This window comes from Ctenopharyngodon idella, chromosome 24, assembly GCF_019924925.1.
Source record: "Ctenopharyngodon idella isolate HZGC_01 chromosome 24, HZGC01, whole genome shotgun sequence".
In the NCBI taxonomy this organism is placed as follows: domain Eukaryota; kingdom Metazoa; phylum Chordata; class Actinopteri; order Cypriniformes; family Xenocyprididae; genus Ctenopharyngodon; species Ctenopharyngodon idella.
Genome location: NC_067243.1, coordinates 20,446,971 through 20,474,014, shown reverse-complemented (window position 1 = coordinate 20,474,014; position 27,044 = coordinate 20,446,971). Strand labels below are relative to the sequence as shown.

General features: G+C 37.1%; 1 protein-coding gene across 7 annotated transcripts in view; it reads right to left on the bottom strand.

Moving 5' to 3' along the window:
* Positions 1-369: 369 nt before the first annotated feature.
* The window catches only part of atp8b4 (ATPase phospholipid transporting 8B4), a 44,313-nt gene continuing 17,638 nt past the window's right edge, over positions 370-27,044 (bottom strand). For 6 of the 7 annotated variants that reach the window (XM_051884823.1, XM_051884819.1, XM_051884818.1 and 3 more), the window contains 25 exons: positions 26,136-26,249; positions 25,605-25,703; positions 25,407-25,468; positions 25,179-25,251; positions 21,123-21,193; positions 20,888-20,970; positions 18,978-19,136; positions 18,674-18,762; positions 17,976-18,172; positions 14,577-14,785; positions 14,457-14,500; positions 14,181-14,346; positions 13,866-14,054; positions 13,479-13,594; positions 10,720-10,884; positions 9,231-9,342; positions 9,023-9,128; positions 8,663-8,810; positions 7,622-7,805; positions 6,134-6,357; positions 5,963-6,046; positions 5,622-5,867; positions 3,989-4,127; positions 3,527-3,657; positions 370-2,118 (listed from right to left, as the gene is read on the bottom strand). In XM_051884823.1, the coding sequence (XP_051740783.1) occupies positions 1,789-2,118; positions 3,527-3,657; positions 3,989-4,127; positions 5,622-5,867; positions 5,963-6,046; positions 6,134-6,357; positions 7,622-7,805; positions 8,663-8,810; positions 9,023-9,128; positions 9,231-9,342; positions 10,720-10,884; positions 13,479-13,594; positions 13,866-14,054; positions 14,181-14,346; positions 14,457-14,500; positions 14,577-14,785; positions 17,976-18,172; positions 18,674-18,762; positions 18,978-19,136; positions 20,888-20,970; positions 21,123-21,193; positions 25,179-25,251; positions 25,407-25,468; positions 25,605-25,703; positions 26,136-26,249 (3,540 nt within the window). In that variant the 3' untranslated portion in view covers positions 370-1,788. Of the gene's footprint in view, positions 2,119-3,526; positions 3,658-3,988; positions 4,128-5,621; positions 5,868-5,962; positions 6,047-6,133; positions 6,358-7,621; positions 7,806-8,662; positions 8,811-9,022; positions 9,129-9,230; positions 9,343-10,719; positions 10,885-13,478; positions 13,595-13,865; positions 14,055-14,180; positions 14,347-14,456; positions 14,501-14,576; positions 14,786-17,975; positions 18,173-18,673; positions 18,763-18,977; positions 19,137-20,887; positions 20,971-21,122; positions 21,194-25,178; positions 25,254-25,406; positions 25,469-25,604; positions 25,704-26,135; positions 26,250-27,044 lie in introns of those variants that run through there. The other variant, XM_051884825.1, reaches the window with a different exon arrangement.

The following is a 27,044-nucleotide window of genomic DNA, read 5'->3' as shown; positions in this document are numbered from 1 at the left end:
TGGATGATTTAAGATTTGCTAATAAGATCTCACTTTTACAACTGTTTCACTCGAGAATTTCACTTTCACTTTTGAACTAACAGATGCTCACGCCCCCCTTAACGGATGCTGGTGCCCCCCTAGGGGGGCGTGCCCCACAGGTTGAAAACCCCTGTTCTAGGGCACCTTTAAAGGGTTAGTTGTGACCGCACCTTTAGTCGCATACTGCATCATATCAGAACATCATAGCAAACATCTAGAAACACCCTGGCAACCACTCAAAACACCTTGACAACACCTTGGCAACAACCCACAGCACTCAATTTTTCCTAATAAAACCCTAGTAAAAAAAAAAAAATTGTTACATGAAACATGAAGGCAAACAATCCATTTTTAAATAAATTAAACGATGGCCATTTAATGCATATCATATAAAAATTACAATGACTTGTATAAAAATCCATGCATTTAAATAAAAACAATAAACAATCTGCATGGTCTTTGTTGACAAAATAGCACAGCAGAAAAATCTTATACATTCATCATATATATATTTAACATAACATTAAATTAACGTCAACTGTACATTCATAAAAAGGAAATGTTGAACGACTCCCTTCGTCGAATAAATTATTGTAGAAAATCGTATCTACGTCAATGAAGGCAATGAACAGCTAATATGCCTGAAAAAAAGTGATACATTCAGAGAAAAAAAGACAGTGGTGACACATTCGACTCGACAAACAGAACTCAAAGTACTTCCTTTGATGAAAGTAAAACAAAAAGGCACAAAAATCCCTTCCGTAAAGGATCATTTGAAATAAATGCCCACTTTATAGACCTTTGTAGTAGATATATGTGGAATTCTAGAAGTTTAAACGTGTAAATGCTTCAGTCTATCGCTTGATGGAAGGCACGACTTTGCGTAAAAACTCAATATTCTCAGTTTGCTGAGCTGCATGCCAAAGCACTAACTACGGTATGATTTATGGAGAAGTATGTGATGTTTTTACATTTTCTTTGATGTTTTCTTTTTAAAAGAGGTATGTTTAAAACAAAATGTGCCATTTTTAAATCTTTTCAAACCCATTCAGTTGGTGAAAAAGCTAGAGCTTGCTTTGCAACGCCAAAGTAGGATTTACAGCCAACGCTTGTTCTCTGCGGCATCGATTTCGCACATTCCTAATTGTTACTACTCATCCAGTAGCGCGATGCATTTGGGTGCACTTTAGTAAACTGTGGGTATAGATGCAAGGTCTTTAAACATATCCATATTAAATATGCACTGCAGATGGTTGTATCAGTGTTTATAACAAAATAAGAGGTATTATTTCACACACTCCCTTATGCCTCATTAGTATTATTAGACCGATGTCATTTGTTGAACATGTTTAAACTTGTGCAGGTCATAGAACTCAGTGGATTTAATGTTTCAGATGCCTAAAACATTCGCAAATGCATAAAGACAAGTTCTTAGAACTCAAAATACAAAAACGGTGCCTGTCTGAGAAAACGTTTGAATCTGTGCCAGAAGTGGTGAGAATACAAAATGAATCTGAGGTTCATTTTTAAATTCAACGAGCCTTGTGAGGCGGCAACAGATTTGCATGAGTGAAAATTGGGTGAAGGAATTTAGTGTTATCTGTGCTTCATTGTGCTGGCTCTTTGGAGTCTCCTGTGCATGTGTAGCCGTGCCCGCGGGCATCTCTGGGAGCCCAGAGTGTGTCTGGCCAGAATCCATTATCATTTTCTCACATTAAAGAGGGGCGCAAATTCCTCTTCCTTCTGTAAAGGAAGAAAAACGGCCCTTTATCTGGCCTCCAAGTCTTCCACCGTTACCTCTTGATTTTGGTCACTTTTCCTCCTAAATCCAGAGGTGGTTGAGGTGGTCTCTGCCGCATTGGTGGTGTCGTTCGCCCCTCGGCTGGCGTCGGCGTGGCCTCTCACGGGTGAGGATAGTGGGTATGTTGAAGTAGAGGATGTGGGTACCTTCATGTTCTTGCCGGAGGTGATGAGTTCTCCGTATCCCTGCTGGTGGGCGAAAGCGTACGCCGAGCGCCGAGAACTCGTCCTGCGGACTCTCCTGAGGTTCTGCTCTTGAGGACCCTGCCGCCTAGTGGCCTGCTGAAGTAAACGCACCTGCGGGAGGGCAAATGGTTTCAACAGCTCATTATCATGAACACTACCACTCAAAAGTTTGGGGTCAGTAAGATTTTAGGTGCGTTCCAATTCGCGTACTTATGCACTATGACATTTTTAAGTACAAATAGTGCGAGTAGTGCGTTCACACAGAAAATTCCAAAAAGAAAAAATGCACTTTAAATACCCTTATGATGCACTAAATTAACGGAAAAAACGAAGTGTGGAATGTTGGACACTTCATGCACTCAACTGTCGCAGCTTTAATTACATTGCTGAGGGGGAAGGGGGATCAGACTCTGATGTTTAATGACAAAATAAGCTTATAAAATTCATACGTTACATGGATGAGTACACAGTGCATAAGTGCATAGTGTATAGTGCGTCATTTGGGATGCGACTTTTCTCTTTTTAAGAAAGAAATTAATACTTTTATTCAGAAAGATTGCATTAAATTGATCAAAAGTGACAACAAAGACATTTATAATGTATTATGGTTTCCAAAAAATATATTAGTCACCACAACTGTTTTCAACATTGATAATAATAAAAAAATGATTCAGCAAATCAGCAGAATGATTTCTGAAGGATCATGAGCAGTGTTGGGGGTAACGTATTACAAGTAACTTGAGTTACATAATCAGATTACTTTTTTTCAAGTAACTAGTAAAGTAACAAATTACTTTTAAATTTACAACAAAATAAAATATCGGAGTTAGGGGAAATGTACCCATTAACCCCACCAAAATCTAAATGTAGGTGTTTTTTTATGGATATTGACATGGTTTATAAGAAAAATAATTTGTTAAAATGCAAGATTTATCTCTCATTTGAAAATGTGTTAATTAGTTGATGTACATTTTAGAATATAAATTTAAGATGTTTTATGAATAATGTTAGAAGTCTGACATGGGCCTAATTGGTACTTTGGCACCATTGCAAAACAAACAAGCAAGCCCAGCTGAAGTGAGAAAACGTAACGCAAAAGTAATGTAGCACATTACTTTCCATAAAAAGTAACTAAGTAATGCAATTAGTTACTTTTTTAGGGAGTAACGCAATATTGTAAGGCATTACTTTTAAAAGAAACTTTTCCCAACACTGAGAGTCACTGAAGACTGGAGTAATGATGCTAAAAATTCAGCTTTGCCATCGCTAGAATAAACTGCATTTTAAAATATATTCAAATAGAAAACAGTTCTTTTAAATTGTACAAATATTTCACAATATTACTATTTTTATTGTATTTTTAATCAAATATATGTAGCCTTGGTGAGCAGAAAAGACTCAAAAACATTTAAAAGATCTTCACGACCCCAAGTTTTTGAACGGTAGTGTATTCACTCATTCATAAGGACATATTAATTATTTTTTCTCCGCACTGTATAAGGCATGTGTATATGTATACCTTGTCAGTCTGTGTGGGATAGAGGTCAGTTTTGATGAATCGGACCGCCACCATGGGCATTATACACACGACTGTGGTGAGGAGGATGACCAGCCACACAATCTTCTGATTCAGAGAGTTACGTGCGGTTCCTACAATCAAACATAAAAAATATTTAACTTCAGTAATATTAGTGACCTAGAAAAAGTTGTTTTAACAAGGATGGTACCCCTCATGGTGGCCACTACTCACTAATATCTTACAGTTTTGGTCACAGAATGATGCAATCATTGATAAATAAATGCCTGAGAATATAGATTTCACAATGGAATCTACAGCAAAAATGTGATGCTACACCAGTAGGTGTCAGTATGAAGTCCAAGACCAACTGCCCCTTGGTTGTTTAGGAATTCAAATGCAAATATATATGACTAAACAATAAAAAAATATTTAGTACCTTTCTAAATGCATTTAAATTCTTACCTATGAAAGGAAACTGGTTTGGGAATATGGTAAAAATGCCGTCACTGTGCATTGCAAAAAGGATTGCAAAGTAAACAGCTAGACTGCCCCATATAAAGAAATGGTTTACAGCGGTCCAGTAGTTGGTGTCAAGTCCAATCTGAAACAAAATGTAATATTTCAATATTGTTAACATAAATAATCAGTAACAATTTTTTTTTTTTTTTTTTTGCATTAGGGTAAATACACTATATTGCCAAAAGTTTTGGGATGCCTGCCTTTACGTGCACATGAACTTTAATGACATCCCATTCTTAATCCATAGGGTTTAATATGGAGTTGTCCCACCCTTTGCAGCTATAACAGCTTCAACTCTTCTGGGAAAGCTTTCCACAAGGTTAAGGAGTGTGTTTATGGGAATTTTTGACCATTCTTCTAGAAGCACATTTGTGAGGTCAGGCAGTGATGTTGGCGAGAAGGCCTGGCTCGCAGTCTCCGCTCTAATTCATCCCAAAGGTGTTCTATCGGGTTGAGGTCAGGACTCTGTGCAGGCCAGTCAAGTTCCTCCACACCAAACTCGCTCATCCATGTCTTTATGGACCTTGCTTTGTGCACTGGTGCGCAGTCATGTTGGAACAGGAAGGGGCCATCCCCAAATTGTTCCCACAAAGTTGGGAGCATGAAATTGTCCAAAATGTCTTGGTATGCTGAAGCAGTAAGTTTTCCTTTCACTGGAACTAAGGGGCCAAGCCCAAACCCTGAAAAACAACCCCACACCATAATCCCCCCTCCACCAAACTTTAAACTTGGCACAATGCAGTCAGGCAAGTACCGTTCTCCTGGCAACCACCAAACCCAGACTCGTCCATCGGATTGCCAGACAGAAGCGTGATTCGTCACTCCAGTGAACACGTCTCCACTGCTCTAGAGTCCAGTGGCGGTGAGCTTTACACCACTGCATCCAACGCTTTGCATTGCACTTGGTGATGTAAGGCTTGGATGCAGCTGCTCGGCCATAGAAACCCATTCCATGAAGCTCTCTACGCACTGTTCTTGAGCTAATCTGAAGGCCACATGAAGTTTGGAGGTCTGTAGCTATTGACTCTGCAGAAAGTTGGCAACTTCTGCGCACTGTGTGCCTCAGCATGCGCTGACCCCGCTCTGTGATTTTACGTGGCCTACCACTTCATGGCTGAGTTGCTGTTGTTCCCAATTGCTTCCACTTTGTTATGATACCACTAACAGTTGACCGTGGAATATTTAGCAGTGAGGAAATTTCACGAATGGACTTATTGCACAGGTGGCAACCTATCACAGTACCACGCTCAAATTCACTGAGCCCCTGAGAGCGACCCATTCTTTCACAAATGTTTGTAGAAGCAGTCTGCATGCCTAGGTACTTGATTTTATACACCTGTGGCAATGGAAGTGATTGGAACACCTGAATTCAATGATTTGGAGGGGTGTCCCAATACTTTTGGCAATATAGTGTATGTTTAGATGTCATGAAAATAATGCAAAACATTTTTATTATACAATTATTAAAGCACCTTTATTAAACAAAAACATACATTTTATTTCTTAAATCCATCTATATATATATTTAGGTTAAAATCTATCTTTTAGATTGCACAGCCAAGATGAACAGGCTCACCTGTACACTGACCACAATAACCAAAGAGGTTGCTATTGTGACGGCGAAAGCCTGCTGATCAGAGATGTGTGCGCCGTCATCCCGGACAGCGGTCATGAAGGCTCCATACGGGATGAAGAAGAGTATAAAAGAGGTGCAGACCCCCTGCAGCGTACAGGTGAAGAACTTCCTCTTGTTGAAGAGCTGGTTAAGCTGACCAGGTCTGTACAGGTTTGGATAGCGTAAACTGTACTGCTCATTCACATCCTGCAAAACCAACAAACTTGATGTTAAAAGGCAAAGATTGCAATTGTGTTTGGTGCCGCTACACAATGCCGTTTTCAAGACCAAAAACTGGTTACCTGGTCAAACAGGCCCATGGCCAGAACAGGAAGTGAGGTGTAGACAATGTTGAAGAGTGTGATGAACCACTGGTCATATACTGTCTACAATGACAAAAAGAAAAAAAAGGATTATTCACAATCTTCAATTGAAATCATATGCATATTTCATCCACAGGCTGAAATATTTACCTGGGCAGAGAATCCACAAAGGAATCCGTACCAGAAATGAACCAGTGTGAAGGCGAAGTTCTTGTAAAAGAAGTAACAGAGGAAGTTGCACATGCGGTGGTAGGACCAGCGCCCGTGGACGAGCAGGAGACGCTGCAGGTAGCGGAACTGGGCAAAGGAATAATCAGAGGCTAACACCGCCTGCATGCCCTCCTGTCCGCTGATTCCCACGCCAATGTGGGCCGCTGGGGAAGAGCAGAGACCATATACACACATCTTTACAGATCAAAAAGGCCAGCCTATTTCCATAGCAACCACTCTATTAGACCAGAAGTGCATCTACATCGAATATTTCAGTCGCATGGAATATATATGTCACAAGTACCTGATCATATTGAGCATTAAGAATCAGACAGACAGATAGATAGATAGATAGATAGATAATTACATAAGTAGATAGATAGACAGATAGATAGACAGATAGATAGATAATTACATAAGTAGATAGATAGACAGACAGACAGACAGACAGACAGATAGATAGATAGATAGATAGATAGACAGACAGATAGGCAAATCGATAGATAGATAGATAGATAGATAGATAGACAGACAGACAGACAGACAGACAGACAGACAGATAGATAGATAGATAGATAGATAGATAGGCAGGCAGGCAAATCGATAGATAGATAGATAGATAGATAGATAGATAGATAGATAGATAGGCAGGCAGACACACAGACAGACAGACAGACAGATAGATAGATAATTACATAAGTAGATAGATAGACATAGATAGAGAGACAGACAGATAGGCAAATCGATAGATAGATAAATAGATAGATAGGCAGACAGGCAGACATAGATAGATAGATAGATAGATAGATAGATAGATAGATAATTACATAAGTAGATAGATAGACAGATAGATAGATAGAGAGACAGATAGGCAAATCGATAGATAGATAGATAGATAGATAGATAGATAGATAGATAGGCAGATAGATAGATAGATAGATAGATAGACAGACAGACAGATAGGTAGATAGATAGGCAGGCAAGCAGACAGATAGATTGTCTGTCTGTCTGCCTATCTATCTACCTGTCTGTCTGTCTGTCCGTCTATCTATAGACAGACAGACAGACAGACAGATAGATAGATAGATAGATTGTCTGTCTGCCTATCTATCTATCTCTGTCTGTCTGCCTATCTATCTATCTATAGACAGACACACAGACAGATAGATAGGCAGACAGACAGACAGATAGATATAGATAGATAGATTGTCTGCCTGTCTGTCTGCCTATCTATCTATCTATCTATCTATCTATGCCTGTCTGCCTATGTATCTATCTATCTATTTATCTATCTGTCTGTCTGTCCGTCTATCTATCTATAGACAGACAGACAGACAGATAGATAGATAGATAGATAGATAGATAGATTGGATTGATTGATGTTCTGGATGTAATATGGCATTCATTAGCAGGCAAGTGACGTCTTACTCTTGATCATACTGACGTCATTGGCTCCGTCTCCGATGGCGAGAGTGACGGCTCTCTTGTGTCTCTTTATGAGCTCAACCACCAGAGCTTTCTGCAGAGGAGTGACCCGACAGCAGATGACTGTCTTACACAGACACGCCACGTCCACCAGGATCTGCTCCAGGTCTGCCTCCAGGGCATGAGCCTTCATGTTAGATCAGTACACACAAACCTCAAATTTAATGCCATGTATACTCTGTCAAAATTTGTTTCAATTAAGTGAGTTGATGTCATTGGGTTCAAAGACAGTTATCCAAACAAAACCAATTTCAGCCACTCTCTACCTTAAAAACTACATTTTTCAGGATAATGCTGAACCAAATGTTCTTTTTGAAGACAACGACCATCGTTAGGAGCTTAGTAACACATTATTACAGTTTTTCTCAGTTGCTTTGGTACATTTCTCAAATATCCTTAAAATTTGCAAAATAGTATGTTCATTTCTCGAAACAATTCGTACAAACAGCACAACATATTGGATTACCTGCAAAAGCCTGTAACTTGCTCAAAATCCTTGGTTCATCTCTCAAAAGCAAGTATTTATGTCAATGAACATATCAGTGCCATCAGAATGACAAGTCTTTGTGTCATTGTTCTCGAACAAGATAGTCAAAATGCTTAGCCATGTTGTCAATATAACAGTGATGAATATTTCAGATGTAAACTATGGCTACGGTTTTTATGACAGTGATTGAAACTGCACAATCACTTTGTCTGTATGGCATATATCAATTTTAACAGTACAAATGGACACTACTATATATGGGAGATTGATTGCAAAAGACTGGACAGGATTATCAGTTTTGTATTTACTGTTGGTCTGTCAACAAATTAGTGTAAAACTGCTTTTATGATGTGCACAAGTGACTAGATGATGTGGTGGTTGAACAAGTAGTCTTGAGAATTTCAGTTCTGATCTGAGAAATGTACCAAAGCGACTGAGAAAAACTGTAAGACAGCGATTAAGTCAAATCCTCTTCAGGACCCAGACTGAGACCTTACCAAACTGTGTCCGTTGATGATTAAAGCATACTCTGCGATGATGGTCTCTTCAAAGACAGAGTCACTTGAGTACAGTTCTGTCTTTTCCATGTCAAGGCCACTGCTGAATTTATCTTTGCTGGGTCCCACGATTCTCTCTTTAGCAGTCCTTTGCACAAAGCATCAGAAAATGACATTTTATTTTACAATCATGAACAATAGTTCAATTCAATGTGTCAAAACAGGCTTAAGACCTTTAGGCTTTGTTTAGAAAGGTAGCAAGAATAACTTTTTTTAGTGAATCTGACTCATTCAATGTATTATGTATTATCTAATATGTATTTGAATATATGAATAATTAACCATAGTGTGAAATGTCACCTGAGCTCCTGTTGAACCTCAAGCATGGTGTGACCTGAGATTATAAACACTTCGTTCATGTCGTCTCTGAGCATGTTACACGAGTAGCCGATGTTCATTGCCGTCTCTGCAATCACAATAGATTCTTCATTATGTTGTGTAAGACAGTGAGAATGTGTCTCAATTAAGTCTTCGGTGAATGCTATAGGTTCTCAGTAGCACTGGTTACCTAGTTTGTCTCCGGTGAGCACCCAGATCTTGATGTTGGCCAAGGTCAGACAGGCAATAGTCTCTGGAACTCCTTCTTGAAGTTTGTCCTCTATGGCTGTAGCACCAAGCAGCTTCAGGAAAATGAAAGACATTGTTTCAAAAGCAAAATGTAACATATAATGCAGTATGAAACCATTGTGAATGACTAAATGATTCATCTGGGATTTTTAACTTTCTACTGTAGATTAAAATGTGTCTTAATTTGCATACTAATGCTATGCAATTGAAAACTATGTAGTTCACTAATGATGGAAAATGTCATACCTTTAAGTGTGTGGTTAGACAGTGGTAGAACTGGGACATACTGTTGTGTTAAAAAAATGTTTGATACTTTGTTGTGTACTATTTGCATAGACTGTAAGCATTAGCATCTAGAAGAATCAATGGCTACATCTGAAAACTGCCTCCACAGGCAGTTTTCTTACAATCCTGTAGATTCCATTCAGTGACAGTTGAGCAACAAGTCACTGCCTAAGCTTTCAGACGCCACCAACATTACTTCATAACAACAGACAGACAGACAGACAGATAGATATATAGACAGACAGATAGATAGATAGATAGATAGATAGATAGACAGACAGATAGATAGACAGATAGATAGATAGACAAACAAGCAGACAGACAGATCGATAGACAGACAGACAGACGATAGATAGATAGATAGACAGACAGACAGACAGACAGACAGACAGACAGACAGACAGACGGACAGACAGACAGACAGACATATAGATAGATAGATAGATGGATAGACAGACAGAAAGACAGATAGATAAACAGACAGACAGAGATAGATAGACAGACATAGACAGACAGACGGACAGACAGACAGACATATAGATAGATCGATAGATAGATAGATAGATAGATAGACAGAAAGACAGATAGATAGACAGACAGACAGAGATAGATAGACAGACAGACATATAGATAGATAGATAGATAGACAGAGATAGATAGACAGACAGACAGACATAGTCAGACAGACAGACAGACAGACAGATAGACAGACAGAGATAGATAGACAGACAGACAGACAGACAGACAGACAGATAGATAGACAGACATATAGATAGATAGACAGACAGAGATAGACAGACAGACATATAGATAGATAGATAGATAGATAGATAGGCAGACAGATAGATAGACAGATAGACAGATAGATAGATAGACAGACAGACAGACAGACAGATAGATAGATAGATAGATAGGCAGACAGATAGATAGACAGATAGATAGATAGACAAACAAACAGACAGATAGATAGACAGAGATAGATAGACAGATAGACAAAGATAGTCAGACAGACAGACAGACAGACAGACATATAGATAGATAGATAGATAGATAGATAGATGATAGGTAGATAGACAGACAGACAGACAGACAGATAGATAGATAGATAGATAGATAATCACATTAGTTGGTACAGTCACATTTACCATCATGCCCTGCTCTATTTCTTCATATAGAGCCCCGAGTTTTTCTTCTCTGTTATCCAGGGTCGTGCTGGCGAACAGCAGTTTCTTCATCCATTCATCAAACACGTCTTCATCCAGGTCTTTGTACGCAAGCGCTAATGTTCTCAGACCCTCCCCGGCGAACTCCTACCGCACAGAAACAGAGGGCACTCATTTAGCAGAAGGATATATTTATCTCTCACCACGAAACTCAGTCAATTATAATTATATCAAATATTTCTTCAGTGAAAATAAGGAGCACGCTACGCAGTTCTTCCCATCTTTAATCTGATTTGATGTGTTTGCTATTGTTAAGCTTCTAAAAAGCATGCTATTTTTACCCCCTAGCATAGCTTCTCCTGTGACGTGAGTCTTATTGCTCTCTGAAGAACCGCAGAAAGCTGTAAATGAGACATGAATGATGGACAGCGTCTCATTATAGCCTGATAATAAGTACGGCCCATAGGCTGCTTTTAGACTGACCGGTCAAGCTCTAGACAATAGCATTATTGTTTCTTTGAATATGGTTTGTCTGCTAAAAACTACATTTTCTGAGGAAATTCATATGGTGTTTGCAATAGAAGTACCTTTTGTCAAAGTAGCTAATATCAATGGTAACAATAATGTGCAGGCAAGGACACTAATGAATCACAATTTTTGGAGACATCGGATGTGTTTGTATAAAGTGTTTTCCATCTGAAAAGCCTACAAGAAACTTAATGGAATTAATCTGAATAAAATAAAGCCCATCTCTACTAAGACCGAGCTTTCAGCCCTGGAGAAAATGAGCCTCTTTTGTATCGACTGTGCTGCTCTGACACTCACGGTGTGTATTTGTTGTAATTTGTCAAGCGGAACGGTGCGTCTACATCTCTAAGTGTCACGATTCTCAAGCGCTTCAATAGTCCAGACATTGAGTGGAGTAGAAATAAACACAGAATGAAATTACTTTAAAAATACAAGAATCTGCATATTCCGAAGCTTACAATTATTAGGTTTTTAGTGATGTCTGAATTAGGCCAAAGTTTGGTAATAGCATCAGTATCAGACGGTAATACTACGGTATTTCGATACCAAGGTTTACGTGGCACTCCTAGTACTTGCTTTACTCTAAAAGTACAAAGAATACCATGATATTACCATGGTAAATTAAATGGTAAAAGAACATGGAACATGAAATTATGGAACAAAGAAATGGTATTATCATGATAAAGGCCCAAAACATGGTTTTACCATGGTATCATATCTAAATAACATGGTATTACCATTGTAAATCCCCAACAACAAAGATTTTACTAAGGTATTGCATCCAAATGACATGGTATTACCATGGTAAATGTCCAATAACATGGTTTCACTAGGGTACTGCATCTAAATAACTTTGTTTTATCATGGTAAACACCCAACAACATGGTCTTACCATGGTATCGCATCAAAATAATATGGCAAATGCCCAACAAGATGCCCAAAAACATGGTATTTCCATGGTACTTGCCCCAAAACATGGTCTAACCATGGTGTTGTATCCAAATAAATGTCCCAGAACATAGTTTTACCACGGTATCATATCTAAATATCATGGTATTACCATTGTAAATCCCCAACAACAAGGCTTTACTATGGTATTGCATCCAAATAACATGGTATTGTCATGGTAAATGCCTCAAAACAAGGTCTTTCCATGTTACATCCAAAAAACATGGCATTAACATGGTAAATGCCAAACAACATGGTTTCACAATGGTACTGCATCCAAATAACATAGTATTACCAAAGACTAGAATAACACAAGACACGCAATATGGCGGAATAAGTCCCGCCTTCTAAATAAGAGCCAATCGCCGTTTGGTAAAGTCATCGCCTCACTGCAGCGGCTGTTAGAAGCTCCGGTTCCTTTAGAAACAGTCAGACGCGCGCCTCCAAAATGAGGCACAAGAGATATTAGCTTGATCCAGCCTGAAAAATACAGTTTTTTGTCATGATTCGAGCGTTTAGAAACAAAATTTATGAGACAGTTGTTGTCATATTTCATTGGTGATTTCAAATATAAAATTTATTCAAAAGCTTGGCAAACAGCTTTGGAGAATTTGATGTTTCCCCATTCAAAGAGATAGGAGCTGCACTTGAATGCCCGAGAGGCGTTTCAAAGATGGCCGCCGAGTAAAATGACTTGTCTTAAAGGGACTTTGGTATTACCACAGAACATGTGGAGGAAACAAGACATTTTCATGGCAAATGCCCCAAAACATGGTCTTACCATGGTATCACATCCAAAAAACATGGTATTATTATGGTAAATACTCAACAACATGGTTTTACAATGGTACTGCATCCAAATAACATGATATTATCACAGTACATGAGCAAAACATGGTTTTACAATGGTGCTGCATTCAAATAGCATGGTATTACAACAGCACATGCCCCAAAACAGTGGTATTTACCATGGTAAATGCCCCAAAACATAGTCTTACCATGGTATTGCATCTAACTGACATGGTATTACCATGTAAATGCCCCCAAAACATGGGTTTACCGTGTTATCGCATCCAAATAACATGGTACATTCACAGAAAAACATGTTATCACCACAATACATGCCCAAAAATGGGTGCCAAAAACAGTAATATAATGGTACTCTTTTTTGTTAGTGGCAGCACACCATAGTACTAGACTGGTGATCAGCATCCACAACATAGGGACCAGCTGATGTTTTCTACAGGAAAGCAATAGAGACTTACATTAAGGTGCTCTGAGGTAGTAAACATAAGCTCTTCAGTAGACGGGTCCAGCCTGTCGAAGAGTATTGTGTCGGCTCCTTTTGAGTAAAGCTTTAACTGCCCTTTTGGGTTCCTCACTGCGGAAGAGACAGGAAATGAGAGCGCCACTTATAAATGTCCAAGTATACAATAAAACAGTTTCAACAGACCAGCCAGCTATTGATTCCTCTATATGAATGGATGAATTATGCATACAGACCCATAAGAGAGAGAATTATGTGAGGGATGATTCATAGCTTTTGTGAAATATTAAAGGTATCAGACAAGATTGTGACTAAGATTACATCATTTATTTAAAAAAAAAAACATGCATGTCATTTATTCTTGAAGAATAAATGATGAACCAACCAATAACGCTCATTCTCTTCCGGACGTTATTGAAGTCTAAAATGGCCAGTAGCTGATAGGTGACCGCCTGACCCATCTCATATAAAGTGATGGTTTCTGGAGTTCGGGATCGAAATACGAAGCCAAAGTTGCGTGCAGCAGTAACCAGCGCTCCTTCATCTGGAGATTGTGCCTGATACACCAGCTCACCTTCAACAAGTCATAATTTCAGAGGCATTTCAATCAAATTCCACTCAAAATCTCTTCTGCTGCATATACAACAAATATGCTACTAGGATATGAAGATATATTTAAGGAGTCTGTGGTCCAGTTTACCCTCATTTCTCTCTTCTGGCATGACGGTGTGGCAGAGCGCTAACAGACGGAAGAATTCCTGCACCAGAGGCTCTTCCAGCTTGATGGCCTCGACCAAACTGCTGTCATGGAAACGGAATTTCCGGTCCATCAGTGGGTTGAAGGAGAAATCTACACATGGTGTTTTCTACAAGAGTCAGAGACAAGCGTGACTGCCAAATACTTCACCACACTGGATAATGTCTGTTTATATATTTTAATTTACAAATATTTTAAATCAACAATTGGTTTCATTACCTCTGTAATATCCACTTTATGCCCAAAATCATCATAAACATCACCTAGACAAACAGAATCACAGCTATCAATAAATATACCCACAAGTGTGGATGTATAACAGGAAGTGTTTAAGCGTACCGTAGGTCTTCCCATTGATGGAACACTTATTGAACACCATGATGTTCTGGGTCAGGGTGCCTGTTTTGTCTGAGAAGATAAACTCCACCTGGCCCAGCTCCTCATTGAGGGTGGTGGTCCGCGCCTCGGCGGGAGTGTCCTTACGGCTGTAGTACATTCGTCTGTCCCAGTTTATAAAGTAACTGTGGCCCAGCCGCAAAACTTCTACACTGTAATACAATAAGTTTCATGTTAATGACGAGGTCTGATTTCAGGTGGGAAAAAAGGTGAAAAAGTGTGTAATACTTGTGTTGTCTACCTCCCAATTATATATATTATATATATATACTTTATTTCTAATAATTTCTTTCTTTTTATAATTTATTTCTCTGTAAGATCTTGTTTTTGTCTGTACATTTTTTTCAATAAAATTTCGAAATTATGAGATATTTATGACATAAAAGTTGAAATTACGATTAAAAGTAAAAAATATGAGATAAAAAGTCAATAATTCTGGCATAAATTTATGATTTACCACAGCATGCTTTTTAAAAACACAATTATGAGATAAACAGTCAAAATTATGACATATACTAAGCCAGAATGTTTAGATAAAAAGTTAAAATTGCGATACTAAGTCTTAATTATAAGACAAAAAAAAATCTTTACATAGTAAGTCATAATTATGAGATAAAAAGTCAAAATTATGACAAAAAGTCATTGCGAAATAAAAAGCTGAATTTATGACATATACCCCCGGTTTCACAGACAAGGCATAAGCTAGTCCTAGACTAAAATGCATGTTTGAGCTGATTTAACTGAAAGCAACTTGTCCTGATATATCTTAAAATGTCAGTGCCATTGTTTTGTCTCAAGATGCACACCAGTAATGTTTTTTTTCTAGTGTACTTTTATAAAAACTACTTAAATATCCTAATTGAACTAAGGCCTAATCCTGGCTTAGGCTAAGCCCTGTCTGTGAAACCAGGCCATAGTTAGTCATAATTATGAGATAAAGTGAAAATTATGAAACCAAGACTTAATTATAAGATAAAAAAAATCTAAATCATTACATACTAAGTCATAATTATGAGATAAAAAAGTCAAAATTATGACATTGCGAAATAAAAAGCTGAATTTATGACATATAGTTAGTCATAATTATGAGATAAAGTGAACATTATGAGATACCAAGTCTTAATTATAAGATTAAAAACTCAAAATCATTACATACTAAGTCATAATTATGAGATAAAAAGTCAAAATTATGACAGTCATTGTACAATATAAAAAGCTGAATTTATGACATATAGTTAGTCATAATTATGGGATAAAGTGAAAATTATGAGATACCAAGTCTTAATTATAAGATTAAAAAATCAAAATCGTTACATACTAAGTCATAATTATGATAAATAGTCAAAATTATGGCAAAAAGTTAATTGCGAAATAAAAAGCTGAATTTATGACAAATAGTTAGTCATAATTATGAGATAAAGTGAAAATTATGAAACCAAGACTTAATTATAAGATAAAAAATCAAAATCATTACATACTAAGTCAAAATTATGAGTCATTGCGAAATAAAAAGCTGTATTTATGACATATAGTTAGTCATAATTATGAGATAAAGTGAACATTATGAGATACCAAGTCTTAATTATAAGATTAAAAACTCAAAATCATTACATACTAAGTCATAATTATGAGATAAAAAGTCAAAATTATGACAGTCATTGCGCAATATAAAAAGCTGAATTTATGACATATAGTTAGTCATAATTATGAGATAAAGTGAACATTATGAGATACCAAGTCTTAATTATAAGATAAAAATCAAAATCATTACATACTAAGTCATAATTATGAGATAAAAAGTCAAAATTATGACAAAAAGTCATTGTGAAATAAAAAGCTGAATTTATGACATAAAGTTAGTCATATAGTTAGTTAAATTATGAGTTATTGCGAAATAAAAAGCTGAATTTATGATATAGTCATAATTATGAGATAAAGTGAAAATGATGAGATACCAAGTCTTAATTATAAGATACAAATCAAAATCATTACATACTAAGTCATAATTATGAGATAAAAAGTCAAAATTATGACAAAAAGTCATTGTGAAATAAAAAGCTGAATTTATGACATATAGTTAGTCATAATTATGAGATAAAGTGAAAATTATGAAACCAAGACTTAATTATAAGATAAAAAAAATCTAAATCATTACATACTAAGTCATAATTATGAGATAAAAAGTCAAAATTATGAGTCATTGTACAATATAAAAAGCTGAATTTATGACATATAGTTAGTCATAATTATGGGATAAAGTGAAAATTATGAGATACCAAGTCTTAATTATAAGATTAAAAAATCAAAATCGTTACATACTAAGTCATAATTATGATAAATAGTCAAAATTATGGCAAAAAGTTAATTGCGAAATAAAAAGCTGAATTTATGACAAATAGTTAGTCATAATTATGAGATAAAGTGAAAATTATGAGATACCAAGTCTTAATTATAAGATTAAAAACTCAAAATCATTACATACTAAGTCATAATTATGAGATAAAAAGTCAAAATTATGACAGTCATTGCGCAATATAAAAAGCTGAATTTATGACATATAGTTAGTCATAATTATGAGATAAAGTGAACATTATGAGATACCAAGTCTTAATTATAAGATAAAAATCAAAATCATTACATACTAAGTCAAAATTATGACAAAAAGTCATTGTGAAATAAAAAGCTGAATTTATGACATAAAGTTAGTCATATAGTTAGTTAAATTATGAGTTATTGCGAAATAAAAAGCTGAATTTATGATATAGTCATAATTATGAGATAAAGTGAAAATGATGAGATACCAAGTCTTAATTATAAGATAAAAATCAAAATCATTACATACTAAGTCATAATTATGAGATAAAAAGTCAAAATTATGACAAAAAGTTATTGTGAAATAAAAAGCTGAATTTATGACATATAGTTAGTCATAATTATGAGATAAAGTGAAAATTATGAAACCAAGTGTTAATTATAAGATAAAAAATCATAAAGTCATAATTATGAGATAAAAAGTCAAAATTAAGACAAAAAGTCATAATTGCGAAATAAAAAGCTTTATGACAGTAATAATTGTGACATAAAAAGTGAAAATTATGAGATTAAAAGTCATAATTATGACATAAAAAGTCATACAACTTTCGACTTGTGTCATAATTATGATTTACCAAAGCATGATTTTTTTCCTCAAGTGGTGGAAATGGGCTTCCATACATAGCACATATACAATTTCACAATTTTGTCTGCTTTTTTTTTTTTTTTTTTACAGTACTGTGTTACTGTGTTGAAGTCTGGGTCCTGAAGCAAAACCAGTTTACCACCACATTGTATGATCTGACCTACCTAACATAAAGTGAGATGGGTACAACAGTGTTAAGGATGATAACGTAGGACCAGAAGGTCAGGAAGCCAGAGAAGACTGCATTGATCGTGAGTTCCTTCCACTGAAGATACGCCCAGAAGTTGCTGCCTACGCTCTGCTCCCAAATAGTGTTTCCGATGGCCAGGATGATCCCCATACAGATGAGAAACCCAAAGATCTGGAAAACCAGGAAATATGTCATCACGGAATCATTTTGGTCTTCGAAATGAAAATTCTGTCACCATTTACTCACCCTCAAGTCATTCCAAAGACTTTCATTCATCTTTGAAACACAAATGAAGATTTTTTTTAATGAAATCTGAGAACTTTCTGTCTGATGCTTCAAAAAGTTTATAAAATAAATCCATATGAATCAAGCGGTTTAATCCAAGTCTTCCGAAGAGACATGATTGCTTTATATGATGAACAGATTTAAGGACAGAAATCTCACAGAGAGAGATATTTCTGATATTTGCATTCTGAAGATGAACGGAAGTCTTATGGGTTTGGAATGACATGAGAGTGAGTGACAGAATTTTCATTTTTGGGTGAGCTATCACTTTAACGCATGCAAAGCGTTTTACAATAACAAATTGAACTGCCCTTTTAAAAGGCTGGCGGCATGAGTAAGTGAGATGCCACATGTCGATCAGTCCCAGCATGCAGCACACACACTCACCCACAGCACTAAGGTGTTCATCAGTTTATCGATGCTGGTCCTTTTGAACGTCGTCCTCCCACAGTTTTGCATGAGCTTGGTTTGGAGTCCTGACGGAGAAGCAGAAAACCCAGTTCATCTCAGGACAGATCATGGTGTGCGTTAGGAGCTAAACATAGCTAATAACATTAATTACAGATGAGGCAGAAGAACTAGGCAGTCAATATGTCTCTGAGGAACATCTACTCAAGATAGCTAATCAATCGTCCGTGAAAATGCCATCCGGCTACGACATTTAATGGAGGAATATTGAAGAGAAATGTACCGGCAAAGATAACCAAGCCGAAACACCACTCGGTGTTACGGAGCACACAGCCTCTCAAGAGCATTTTCTCGTTGTCCAGTGGGTACTTGTTATCTTTCCAGAATAGAGTCCCTGTGAACTTGTCCAGTTTGTTGTTGGGAGGCTCGCAGATGACTTCCCCTGGGAGACACGTTCAAGACAACATATAATTGGAGGATGAAGCTGGCTATTTTTGGTTTATCAATAGCTTCGACTTTTTGTCATATCTCACCTTTATTATTTGACATTTTCACCTATTGTGTACCAATCCAAAGACCGATGCGTACATAGCCTACACAAACCAGCTAGCAGATAACAACATGCTGCAGATTATCCGTGTGAAAGGTCATCGTTGTTTCGCCAAAAGGAACCACTTAGCATAGCAACTTTTCTATATTTTAAAAATATTATGTAAAAAATCCCCAACAGCATTATAACTACATTTTTAGACAGTGTTGTGGGTGGTCGCTATTTGAGGAAACAGCCATTTGTAGTGGTCTTTAGTACCTTCCTGGACCTTAAAGGGTTAGTTCATATAAGTCCACATAGTCCCATAAGACCTTCGTTCATCTTCGGAACACAAATTAAAATATTTTTGATAAAATTCGATGGCTCAGTGAGTTCTGCATTGCCAGCAAGACAATTAACACTTTCAATGCCCAGAAAGGTATAAAGTTATATTTAAAACAGTTCATGTGACAACAGTGGTTCAACCTTAATGTTATGAAGAGACGAGAATACTTTTTGTGAAAAAAAAAAAAAAAATAGCGACTTTATTCAACAATATCTAGTGGTGAGCGATTTCAAAACACTGCTTCATGAAGCCAACGAATCAGTGGTATGGAGCGTGTATCAAACTGCCAAAGTCACACCCCCCCCAGTGGTGAACCACTGAAATTTCGAAACACTTATGACATAACGAAGCCTCGTTTACTGAAATCATGTGACTTTGGCGCTCTGAACCACTGATTCGAAACAAAAGCTTCGTAAAGCTTCGTGAAGCAGTGTTTTGAAATCGACAATTATTAGATATTGTTGAATAAAGTCATTATTTCTTTTTTTTTTTTGGCGCACAAAAAGTATTCTCGTCTCTTCATAACATTAAGGTTGAACCACTGTGGTCACATGAACTGTTTTAAATATAACTTTATACCTTTCTGGGCGTTTGAAAGTGTAAATTAACTTGCTGTCAATGGAGGCCTCATTGATCCATCGGATTTTATCAAAAATATATTATATATATCTTATATATATATATATCTTATATCTTATATTTGTGTTCTGAAGATGAACAAAGTTCTTACGGGTGTGGAACGACATGAGGGTGAGTAATTAATGACAGAATTTTCATTTTTGGGTGAACTAACCCTTTAAATGTGGTGGTTAAATTGCTGTCTATGGGGAATAAAAAACCTCTTGGATTTCATCAAAAATATCTTAATTTGTGTTCCGAAGATGAATGAAGGTCTTACGGGTGTAGAACGACATGAGGGTGAGTAATAAAGTGAACTAACCCTTTAAAGCCATATTTTGAACTATCGTTTGTGTTCGTATTACAAACTATATGGAATGAGTGTGTTCAAATCTCTAATCATAATTAGAAGCGTTAGCGATACTGCTACAGCAACGACTGAAAAATATCATGTTTTCCATTGGCTACACTCTAGTTTAACTTTAATGGTATCCAAGCAAAAACACTACAAATCTTATTACAAACGCTCCTGACAGCTTCGAAAGATATACGCGAGCATACCAATGGCCCTGCAAAAGAAAGCCACAGAGATCAATCCAATCAATGTGACGGATGCAATAAGTGTTAATGTTTACCCGCGTTGACTCAAGTTCATTTCTGTTGATGGTGCACTAATCGTGTGTCTGAATAAAAGCTTTACCATTAAAGTCAGCAAGCTTTGCAACATCGTCCCCGAGGTCTGAGGTTACAGTCAAGGCTTGGCGCACCTTCAGGTTGGTTTCTCTGTTGGAAAGAGTCGATACAATGAAAGAAGCTCATGTTTGTTTGTGCTATACAGTCACAAAATCGAATTTGAGATGCTTGTGTTGGATGTTGAACACGTCCAAAGGGTGTATATAAGCATCACCATACACATTTCACAGAAAATCTCTCACCCATCTAGCTCTGCAGTCTCGATATAGCACAGTCCATAGGGCTCACTGCTAGAGAGGAGGAGAAGGTCAGCCTGTAGACAGAAGAGAGAGTGTGCAAAACTCATAAATCATGTGCTGGATGAGTCTACTCCACTCTTTACAATACAGTGCTATCACCCACTAAAGTCTGCAGATAATGCCAGACATGCTGGGATCATCAAAATCTTTTTCTGTCAGTTTGATGGTATAGCTGTTATATTTAGGTGCCAAGGTTAGTTAGGGTTTTTTATTCCGCTCTTAGCTGGATGTCTATGGCAGCCAATTGAAACATATGGTAAAAAGTGTACAGCGCCCCTAAAACATTGAAAGGAACCTGATGGAGGACACGCTCAGTCAGTCAGGCTGCGTGTCCACTGGAGCAGAAGCGACCAGAGCGTTTTTAGATTCATTACTACGGAAGTTGAGCGTCACACTTAACTTACGAGCGAACGTGAGGCTCAACTTCCATAGTAATGAACCGAAAACGCTTGCTCTGCGCCAACAGACACGCAGCGTCAGTCTCTCTCGCGCGCTCTCTCGCTGTTTAGTGCCGCTGACCGTCCTCGTCATCCTCAATAAATAAAGTTCTCACAGTAAAGTACGTGAGTGCGCTCGCATTGAGTCCGGTGGAGAGAAATCCCCCACTGACTGCAAACGGGCATTCAGATCTGCCTCCGTTTTGTTAGCAACGCCCAACTTCCAACGATCAAATCAGTTCCCAAAGGACGAAATCATGTCCCGCTCTCTCATTTCAGATGCTGTTTCAATTGGGTAGACGTTACAGTAAAGAAGAAAAGACAATCACAACTTCCGCTTCATGCCGACTTCAACAAAAATAAAGCCAAAATGGGGAAGCCATTTGTGACAAACTAAGTACACCCTATGATTCAGTTGCTTGTAGAGACACTTTTAGCATCAATAACTTGAAGCAATCATTTTCTGTATGACTCTATTAGTCTCTCAAATCATTCTGGAGGATTTTTTTTTTTTTTTTTTTTACAACGTTTCCTCATTTCATTGAGGTTTGTGGGCATTTGTTTATGCACAGTTTTCTTAAGGCCCTGCCACAGCATTTCAGTCTGGTTGAGGTCTGAACTTTGACTGGGCCATTGCAACACCTTGATTATTTTCTTGTTTAGCCATTCTGTTGTAGATTTGCTGGTGTTCTTGGGATCATTGTCCAGTTGCATGACCCAATTTCGACCAAGCTTTAGCTGTCAGACAGATGACTGACTCTAGAATACTTTGGAATACAGAGGAGTTCATGGTCGACTAAATGACTGCAAGGTGCCCAGGTCCTGTTAATGCAAAACAAGCCCAAATTATCACCCTCTACCACCTTGTTTGACCGTTGGTATGCTGTGTTTGTGCTGATATGCTGTGTTTGGTTTTCGCCAACCGTGGCACTGTGCGTTATGGCAAAACATCTCCACTTTGGTCTCATCTGTCTAAAGAACTTTGTTCCAGAAGTCTTGTGGTTTGTTCAGGTTTGTTCAGTCTCTGGGAAGACTGGCAACTGTCTTGAATGTTTTCCACTTGTGAATAATCTTCCTTACTGTAGAATAATTGTTTGGAAATGGCCTTGTAACCCTTCCCAGATTGATAGCAGCAACAACTGCTTCTCTAAGACCATTTCTGATGTCTTTCCTCCTTGGCATTGTGTTAACACACACCTGTATGCTCCAGACCTGCCAAAACTTCTGCTTTTATAGAGTTGGTCACACTTGCTGATGATCAATTAAAGGGATAGTTCACCCAAAAATGAAAATTTGATGTTTATCTGCTTACCCCCAGGGCATCCAAGATGTAGGTGACTTTGTTTCTTCAGTAGAACACAAATGATGATTTTTAACTCAAAACGTTGCGGTCTGTCAATCTTATAATGCATGGCAGTGGGCACTCTATCTACAAGAGTAAAAAAAACATCACCACTATGTCCAACTGCCTTGAGCATCCGGTGTGTGAGGTCTGAAAACGTGCTCTGATGCTGGACGCACTCATTGAAGTATACGCAGGAGAGATCACTTCCGGCATCAGAGCACGTTTTCAGACCTCACACACCGGATGCTCAAGGCAGTTGGACATAGTGGTGTATTAGAGGTAAAAAATGATATAAATACTGTTCAGTTTTTTTGCACAAACCGATCGTTTCGTGTCTTAGGACATCAATGTGTCGTCACGAGCCGCAGGGTTTAATTTGGATTTGTCTGTGCATGTTTTTTTGACTCTTATAGATGGTGTTCCCATTGACATGCATTATACGACTGACAGACCGCAACGGTTGGAGTTAAAAATCATCATTTGTGTTCTACTGAAGAAACAAATTCACCTACATCTTGGATGCCCTGGGGGTAAGCAGATAAACATAAAATTTTCATTTTTGGGTGAACTATCCCTTTAATAAAAGACATTTGATTAGCAGCGCCTGACTGCTACTTTCCCTCTTAATTCCTTTGGAAGCAGTAAGGGTGTACTTAATTTTTCACACATGGCTTCTCAGTTTTTGTTAAAGTCCCTCTGTAGTCAATAATTTTATCCCTTAAAACTCATCTTTGATCACCAAAATTACATATTTAAACGTTTTTTCCTGTGAAAAAAAATCTTAAAGCCTTAAAATAGCTTGAATGTAACTCTACACCCTTGCCTCATTTAATATACACGGATCTATGAATATGATAATTAGCCCCGCCCCCACTCACTCTCACAAGTTCAGACGAGATCCACTCGGTCAACTTACCGAGGTAAACGCTGCACAATGGTATCATTTTTTACAACGTCGGACATATAACGGCAATTAATATGATTAGCGTTTTGCTTGTCTACATTATCAAACAGCTAATAATGTGTTGCTAATGTTACACAAACCTGTTCCCGTTCGCCATGTCAGAGTCAGACAGCTGCCTTCTAACAATCAATATCCTTAGAAACGCTTTGAACAACTCAGAACGTCACTGGAGAAAGTTCATCATAACATCGTAATATGCATCATACACCCGCCATATTGCTAAATCTACTCGATTTTTCATATCAACAGAAAAATATACCGGGATAACCTTTTTTTGAGATTCCCTTGCGCGGTCAGTTAATGATATGCTAAAGCCCGTCGGCACGTTGATGTGATTGGTTACAAGGTAGTTTGTGACGTCAGAAACACCAGTTATTTCAAACCGCGGGTTTGAGACTGTCTTTGGTTTATTGAAGTTTTAAAGAGAAAATACTCAGCAATGGTGTTAACTTATAAATTTGCACATGGTTTGTCTTAAAGCATGTTAAAAACACCAGATAGACACACGAACAACATTAAAAACTTGATTATCACCACAGGAGAACTTCAAATAAATAATAACACTGTGTAATATGTCATGTGTTGTTGTTCATCTGAGGTTGTATTTACCTCTTTTTAAGACCTGCCAAGGACCAGATGATTTTTCCTGATACATAAAACCATATAATTCAATAGGATGTCTTTTCTTTTTCACATGACTATATGATATGATTGATACAAATTATTTTAGTTTTTACTGTTTTATTTTTATATATTGTGTTTTATTATTATTTATTTATATAGACAAAATAATATAAATAGAATACATTTTAATATTGGCCATTTCTCAGTTATAGGTCATAACATGAAAGCAATTATTAGCTTATTGCATCAGCCAGAATTCCTAATTATGTTTTTTAAGCAAAACTGACATATGATCTTCAGACCAGTTTTTATAATTATAATTAATTATTTAATTCCAAAGAAAAAAGAAAGAAACTAATGAATTTGACCTTAAAGACATGGAAGCGAGTCTGGATCTTGACAATGTTATTGACAACTTATTGAAATGAATCAGTATCAGAACAGTTTTTGACAATTAGGGTTAAATCTGCTCATAAGCTTTGAATCAATTGGCATAAAATAATATATCTGATGTTGTTTGAGTCTTTGGATCATGATTAGTACAACGTACATGATGTGATTGCCATATCTGCTATATTTTTTATATTTGCTGTTTGGCTGTAGTATATTAGCAAAAGATTCAAACTTACAGCAACAAACTGATTGTTCTCAAGTTTGATGATATCACCCACTCTTACATTCATCCACTTTTCATTCTGCAATCTGAAGGAGAGACATTTTCATGTGTTTGTTCTGCAACAAATCGTTATTCATTTCCTAAACATCTCTTAAAGCATTTACAGTTCAATAATTGTATAATAATCTCAACAGCAAGACATATAGCAGAAAATGCTGATATGTGGCATAAATGCACTTACTTTCCTTTGATGAGTACCTGAGACTGCCGGGTGTTGACTTGTTGATCACTTTTATGGCGGAACTAAAATCCAAAACAGATCAATCACAGCAAACATCAGTTTAGCTTATTTTAGGCAGCCCACAGACAGCAGACTGCCTTTGTAATTGCAGTATTCGCAGTCGTAAAGATAAACAGGACTGGAATAGATTCTTCTCACATAGTCATCAGTAGCATCTTTGACAGCTGTGATAGCCAACACCAACACCAAAGGCACAATGGTGGTGAACCATGAAAGAGATGAGATTTCTGGAATTAACTGGAACACACAACGGAGTATTAGTGATGTAAAACATTAAAGAGATAGTTCACCCCAAAATATAAATTCTCAAATGAACATGTCATTCCAAACCTGTATGACTTTCTTTCATCTGCAGAACACCAAAGAAGATATTTTGGACCATTTTAGTCCATACAGTGAAAGTCATTGGGTCCCAAACCAACAATGGACCACATTAACTTTCATTTTATGGAAAAAAAAGTAATTTTCTTTTGTGTTGTACAGAAGAAATAAAGTCATACCGGTTGGGATGACATTTTCAGTTTCTGTACGTAGAACAACCTTTTCAGTGTAATGTAGTACCAAATCCATGAAATCCAAATACAATCTGGTCATGTACATGCATTTTATAAATGAGACTCCAAATTTATCTTCAGTAATTTCATAAGTGACCTTAAAAGGCTGGCAAACCTGCAGTATCAGCAGAACTAGGAAGTAGGCGTTCGCAAAACGTTGAAACTGCTCGAACAAGTTAATGGGCAGGAAGGTGAAAACGTTGTATTTTGCTGTCTTGATGCGATTGTCCTGAGAAAGAATCATAGAAAAGGAAATCATTCAAACTTTGAATTTTAATTCTAACTGACAGTTACAAGAAAGGTTTCTTTCAATAGCACATTTTAAAACAACAGAAGTTGACCTAAGTGCTTTAAAGATACACTAATGTTCAAAGTTTTAGGGTGGTAGGATGTTTTTGAACATTTTGAACATTATAAGTCTCTTCTGCTCACCAAAACTACATTTCATTGACCCAAAATACAGCAAAAACAGTAATATTGTGAATTATTATTACCATTTAAAATAACTGTTTTCTGTTTCAGTATATTTTAAAATTTAAGTTATTCCTGTGATGTCAAAGCTTCATTTACACTGTTGCCGAGGGTTTTTTTTTATTTCCGCAGGTTGAAGCGACCCCAAATAACATGCTATTTAGCCCACTGAATGCAAATTTTACCAGGGGAACCCTGTCAAATACCCCCCAGAACGCGATTTTTACCATGAAACCCCTCCCTAAAACACGATTGGGCTAGTTTTGGGCTAGTTTTGAGTAGCAATTGGGCGAGTTATGTTGTGAAAACCTGGCTAACATTAACAATGAACTAACTTGAAAAGCATTTATTAATCTCAGTTAACGGTGCAGTAAGCAATTTCTAAAAAAACGCTATTGAAAGTGGATTGGACCAAGCAACACAACACACTTGTAGCCAATCAGCAGTAGGGGGCGTGTCCTCTCATGATGGGGGAGGAGAGAGAATGAGCAAGAGGGAGCTTTGAAGACAGACTGTAGAAAGAGAGATGGCTGAAAGACATTACAAAAGAGAA